The sequence below is a fragment of the Papaver somniferum genome, chromosome 6, assembly GCF_003573695.1.
Source record: "Papaver somniferum cultivar HN1 chromosome 6, ASM357369v1, whole genome shotgun sequence".
Classification (NCBI taxonomy): Eukaryota; Viridiplantae; Streptophyta; class Magnoliopsida; order Ranunculales; family Papaveraceae; genus Papaver; species Papaver somniferum.
This window is the reverse complement of record NC_039363.1, coordinates 178,051,094-178,057,963: the sequence shown is the minus strand read 5'-3', so window position 1 is coordinate 178,057,963 and position 6,870 is coordinate 178,051,094. Positions and strand designations below refer to the sequence as shown.

The window sequence follows — 6,870 nt, the reverse complement described above, 5'->3', positions numbered from 1 at the left end:
CCAAATTTAATAAGTACCTGAAATAGGAATTTCCAACTCACTGAGTCATAAGCCTGAGAGACATCAATTTTGATGCCAACATTTCCACCTCTTCTTTTCTTCTTCATTTCATTAACCATTTCTGAAGCTAATAAAATATGTTCTTGTATACTTCTGCCTTTCACATAAGCTGCTTGTTGAAGAGAAATTAACTTATGCATTAGAGTACCCATTCTTGAAACAATTATTTTAGTAAATTTTTTGAAACTGACATTGCTAAGACCAATTGGTCTAAATTGATTTGGATTTCTTGCTCCTTCAATATTTGGAAGAAGTACTAGGAAATTTGAGTTTAAACCTTTAGGTATGAATTTCCTTCTCCAACAAAATTGAATAGCTTTAATAATATCTTTAGAAATGATATGCCAACAAGCCTTGTAGAACCAACCAGAAACTCCATCAGGCCCTGAAGCACTATTGGGATCCATACAAAAGATAATATATTTAATCTCCTCTTCCTATGGAATTTGCTATAACATTTCTTGATCTTCTTTTGTAATAATTTCAGGAATAACTTCCAACAGGGATTCAGAAACTTCTACTTCCTGGAACTTAAACTTGTTTTCAAAGTGATTTACCAATGTATTTGCAATGCTTTCTTGATCAGTAATAATATTTCCATTATTGTCTTCTAATTTACTAATTGTATTTATTGCCTGTCTAATTTTAAGATTGGCATGAAGAAAGCCAGTATTAGCAGCTCCCTCTTTAATCCATTTGATTCTTGCCTTATGCTTGAGAAGTGTACTTAATTGAACTTCTTTAGAATTAAGATTGTTTTGAGCAGCAACCAAATTGTTGAGAGATTCTCATCAAAAGGACTTTCATCAGAAATAATCATGGCTTCTTTAACTTTTATCTCATCATATTTAATCGGATTGTTTACATTTCCAAAAACACTCCAATTCCACTCTTTGAGAATCTTTTTCAATCTTTTTCATTTTTTGCTGAAACACAAACGCAAGATCTCCTTGAATATCTTCAGACCAACATTTATTGACAACTTCTGAAAAATTGGATGAGATAACTATATCTGTTGAAACTTCATAGGAGTATTTTTTGGCTTAGGACATTGTGCACAACCTCCTAATAATGGAGCATGATCAGAAGCTACTCTCAATCCAACTTTATATCCCCAAGAATCATATTTTTGCATCCACATTTGATTAACCATAGCTCTGTCTAAGTTACAAATTATCCATTTGTTTCCTTGCCGACAATTTGACCAAGAGTGAGATAAACCTGTTTTAGGAGCCTGTATGAGTTCACATATGTCTAAACAAGAAGTAAAATCCAACATTGATCTTTTATTGGGACTTTTCCCTCCAACTTTTTCTTCTGCTGAAGTAATAACATTAAAATCACCTATAACAAGCCATGGAAAGTTAAGCATCTTAATTTGTTCCATCTCAGACCATAGATACCTTCTCTGAACAACTCCCACATGTGCATGAACTCCAGAAATAAGAATATCACCAATTTGCACTGTGATCATCTGACCATGCTCTGCATACCTGATAGATTTAGTTTATTACAAAATGAAGAAGTACAACTAACTTTAGGTTCAACACCCATACTATTGAAGGATTAAACTGACTAATGAGAGACTTTAATTTATCTTGAGACCTAGCTCTCCATAGGCCCCTTAGATTCCAATAGATGACTTTCATTGTTTGGATTGGAGGCCTTTTGTGCCTCATTTTCCCTGGATTCTTTCTAAAGTTATATTGACTTGGATTTTGTGTAGCTACTGACACTTGAGATTGATAAATTTTGGAGGTTGTTACTTCCTTATCCTGTACATGAGTACTTGAAGAAGCAGTTGACCTAGGATTTTAAATTACTCTGGACCATGAAGTAGTTGGAATTCTTTCTTCTGAAATTGAACCATCTTTACCATTGATATATTTAACCATACTCTCTTCTACAACATTCTCTGATACTATCTTTAAAACTTTTGCAGGATCAATGAATTGTTTATCAATAATATTTTCTTCTTCTGTGGTTAAGGATCCAAACATCCCTGAAGTAATATTTACTGATCCTTTTGTTTTGTTAATTGATGTGGATGTTTGATGAATTTGGGTGACTGGAGTCTCACAAATGTCAAACTTCTCTCTTGTGGTAGGAGAATGACTGCCACCATTTTGTTCAGTGGAATTTGTACTTGCACCTTTCTGAGCTTCCTCGGGAGGATTTGTTTTAGGAATGAATTTTGGAGTACTCTGAACTTGCTGATTACTATCACCCTCCTTCTTTGCTCTGCATTCAATTTGAAGATGACCAACTATTTTACAGTGATTACAGAACTTTGGTGGCTTAATAAGAATTACTTGTTGCATAAAACCTCCAAACTTGGTTTTAATCCATAGTTTGCTGGGAATTTTCCTTGCTAAATCAATATTCACCAACACTCTAGCATAATAACCATTATCATAATTGAGAGTAGTTTCATCAAATTTTACTAGATCTCCCAGAGTTCTACATATGGTGAAAAGAGTTTTCTCATCCCAATATTCTAAACTGAGTCCAGGAAGATGAACCCAGATCATTGCAGATGATGTTCTGTGATTTTCAGGCCTGAAATTTGGAAATCCAATTACGAATCCATAAAACTTGATTGAATAGTTCCCATTTCCCTGCTTTGATACCATTTCTGTCTCTTTCATTATCAAGCTTTATAGTGAAAAAAACCTTTTTCCCAAAGGGATCATCTTACATTGACCTTCAAGTTTCCATTGATTTTTCAAATTTAACACAACATCAGAGAATTTCAGATGAAGTAAATCGAGACGACCAATTAATGAGAATTTCCAAGCATCACATCATGCATCAGAATCATTTATAAGATCAATAGAAGTAGTTTCAACCGGTGAGTTAATCAGATCTACAACTGATGAACCCATTTCCAGATTCAAATTATTCTCCATACCAGAGAAAATATTACTCTAAGTAGAATTAATTGATAGAAAACAACGAAAACAAAAACCTAATGAAGAAATTTAACACCAATCATGAGATTCACTTGAAAATTCACCTGAGTTTAATGATGGTTTGCGTAGAAAACGAAGAAAATCGAAGAAAATTTGGTACATAGTTGGTCCACACGAACATATACGAAAACTCCAATAATGTTGTTGAACTATGGGCAGTCAGCGACGGACTTCAGCTGGCAGTTAATTTGGGAATCCAAAACCTAATTGTTGAGAGCGATTCTCAGTATGCTATTACCATTTGCAAAGGTATCTGTGTTGGAACCTGGGTTTGTGATCCACTACTGATAGATATCAAACTGCTAGGCCTCTTGTTTATCTAAATTTTATGCATCACTTTAGAAAAGGAAATTTTGTAGCGGATACTCTCTCAAAAAAGGCTGCAAATAATGGTATTATAGTCATGTTTGGGTTAGTAGCCCTCATAGTTTTTTGTTCATGTTTTTTCCTGTGATGCTATGGGAAGAGCCTTCCCCGGGTAGGGCTCACTTACTTTGTTTTAATACTTTCAAATTACAAAAAAAAAAAAAAAAACTTTCCATACCAACTTTTTTTTCTTTTGAAACATTTTGAAGTTAAGGAGACCCCTACTAAACAAACAAACCAAAAGAAAAACGGAACAAACATGAACAACAAAATCCTAAATAAGAACTTGTTTGTTTGCAGCTGACTCGGCGTCTGAATCTGAGTCAACCCCTGACTCGGACCGAGTCAGCAGTCAGACCGTTTGTTTTCCATTTTGAGTCAGATCTGACTCGACCTCTGACTCATACATAACCCCTGACTCGGACTCATTTGAGTCAGGTAACAAAATACCCCTGACTCATGGTACCAAACCACTGACTCACTTATTTCCGAGTCAGATGAGTCAGATCTGACTCAAAACAAACATATCGACTCAGATCCAGATGAGTCAGGTGATTTCACTCAGATCCAGATGATTCAGATCCAGACGACTCAGATGAGTCAGGAGTAAACAAACATGGTGTAAGTCTTCGTGGTATTATTATCTTGCTCAATTTACTTCACCTTCTCACTAGAACTATTTGGATCCGCAGTATTTTAACTTTTAGTATTGAGTAAGTTTTCATTTAGAATTTGGGCTTTGGTCGTGATTCATTTGCATTTGAAGAGTTACAATATGTCTTATTCGTATAGAGCTACACTAATAATCGCATTGCAACAAGTGGCATATTCATTACTAAACCCACAATAGTCACATTGGTCCTCCACAGTAATTATCTATTTCTTCGGCTAGTTTGTACAAAGATGCCAAAGAGCTCTCCTTAAACATGAGATTGGAATGAGTGTAATTATTTTCTAACTATTATTTAACATAAATTTCTTAATCTGCAAAACATGATCACATATCGTTTGTGATGTAGCAAATGAGATTGAAAAAGGGGGGGAGACCTAATACTGATTGTCATTACAAAATGAGCACATTCTGAAGACAAAACCTCACCATTTATAAATTTAAATTTCAACTGTTAATCTTCAGCGATGTAAATTATTAGTGGTGGACGGTGTCCTTATACGTCTCAGAAAGCCCTCATTTTTGGTAAGATATTTAAAAGAATAATATGTCATAGAAAAAATAGCTTCTACTTCATTGTCGTTTGAGATTCACAAGAAAAATGGTGCTGAAACGTCAACCAAACCATGTCATTGTATCCTTCCCCATAATTATATATATGTATATAAGGTATAGTTAATTAATCTAATTAATTAACCCTAATTAATTTTTAATATTATTTTTAGCGTAGGCAAATGGATAGCTTAATATTTTCCGACATGTTAATTAGTATTACAGGAAATATCTTAAAAAGTAATCATGGCAATATCTATTAATGAATTCGTAATATATTAACATATATATGTTTTTATATATTCTAACAATAACTGTGATTCTTACCAGGATTTTGGTAACACATGCGATATTGGACTAATCTTACATAACTGTGCAGGTACCCAACAAGCAGCAAGGAGCATCCACCTAAGGACTGTTGGAAGTGCAGAACAAGATGAATGTTTGGGGTTGTGGAAAGCTGTAAAATGGGCAAAAACTCTAACGCTAGAAAGGGTGATGTTTGAACTGGACTGCAAAATAGTAGTCGATGTTGTTTACAATGATGATTACTCTATTGAGTGGACACTTTTAAATTTAGTAAAAGATATTAGGTTATGCTTTAAAAACAATATCTCACGGAAATGTTCTTATATTCCAAAAGAGAAATAAAGTAGTTGGTGTTTTATCTAAACTAGCTAGAGTAGACAAACTCAATCAGATTTGGTTTGAAAATCTTCCGCCTGTGGTTATTTCCTTACTGCATGAGGATGCAAAGTATGTATCTGCTACGTAATCTGATTCAATAAAATCTTCTTTTGTTCCAAAAAATAATAATATTCTAACATTAACTTAATTTTGAAAATATCTTTCGTCTATTATTAACAATTTCAAACATTTATGTCATTTCAATAATAAACCGAATTTAGATTTATCTCTAATACTTAGATATATTTATTAGCAAACGTACCATCATAATCATTAATCTCAAGGTTCTTACATACTTTTCCACTCAAATATTACAAGCACAAAACCAAAAACACAGTTTTTATTCAAAAGTGGGTGCGTAATAAAACAACTACTGAAAGAGATAAAAAATTAATACTTATTATTTAAAAATCATGATTATTGATTTATCTCAGTGTCACTGGTTTTACCTCATAAGGTCTTGCCCCTCATGAGATATTACTTCTACATCACTATGAAACAAGTGATGAAGGTTCTTAACGAAAAGAAAATGTGAAATGAAAAAAGAATCATAATATATTATAAAAAAAGAAAAAGAAATAAGGATAATATTCAGAAGAAAAAAAGGATGTTGTTAAATATTGGGGGTTATGATTTCATCCTGAGTAAAGGTTCAGGAGGGAAAATTTAGGAATAAGGTATCATCATGCTTTTAAGTGAGGAATCACTTTTCAAGGAATACTCACACTTTATTTGATGAACTCGTCTGATACAAACTCGCAACTTCCGAATTGGGTTAAGACCACCATTTAGTCATACCATAAAATCCTTCCCAATTACAGAGATCTAGCTTACATGTTCGAATAAAGTTTTACGAAATAGACAAATTGTAATCAAAAAATTAAAAATATATATATAATACTGAAAATACTCAAATATAATACGTTAATAAAGCTAATCCAGTGATTTGTAAAAGTTTAACAACCTTTTCTGTTGATACTTATTGGATTAAGGTTACTTATCCTTCTTTTTCTCATCAAACATATTATGTTAAACTAATCCAGTAACTTTAACACTATCAACACGAAAAAGATTTCATCAGAAGAAGAAGTTACAAAGAGTATAAAGTTAGAAAGAGAAAAACATAAAATAAAAGATAACACGTGATTACTTAAATCAATTACTTCCTATCTTTTTCATCTCGATGATCATAGAATAAAACTCTCGTTGAATTAATAATAAATTTTTCTTCAACAAAGTTGTTCGAAATTGATGTGAACACAACATCTGATAAATTGGAAACAAAATGCAATGATTGTCTACCCCTTAGTTGTTGAATGGTATGAAGAAAATATTGGTGAATTCTCTCCAAAAATATGTTAGCTTTATTCTCATAGAATAACGGATAAATCTTCCAGTTGATGTTGCATAATCGATATAAATATGTTTCAAAATATAATAGATATGATTTTGATACATGATGTATCCTCTATAATTAAGAACGCTATTATTAAAATAGTTCCCAACAAGTACAGGAGGAACACAATAAGAATTATAATAAAATTGGTGATTGGTATACAACCG

At 32.7% G+C, this 6,870-nt stretch overlaps 1 protein-coding gene across 1 annotated transcript; it reads right to left on the bottom strand.

Moving 5' to 3' along the window:
- Positions 1 to 1,066: 1,066 nt before the first annotated feature.
- On the bottom strand, positions 1,067 to 2,693 carry LOC113291910. Its single transcript, XM_026541390.1, has 2 exons — positions 1,891 to 2,693; positions 1,067 to 1,553 (listed from the first exon to the last, which is right to left on the bottom strand). Exons 1-2 carry the CDS (start codon positions 2,691 to 2,693, stop codon positions 1,067 to 1,069), a joined length of 1,290 nt encoding a protein of 429 aa, XP_026397175.1.
- Positions 2,694 to 6,870: the final 4,177 nt, after the last annotated feature.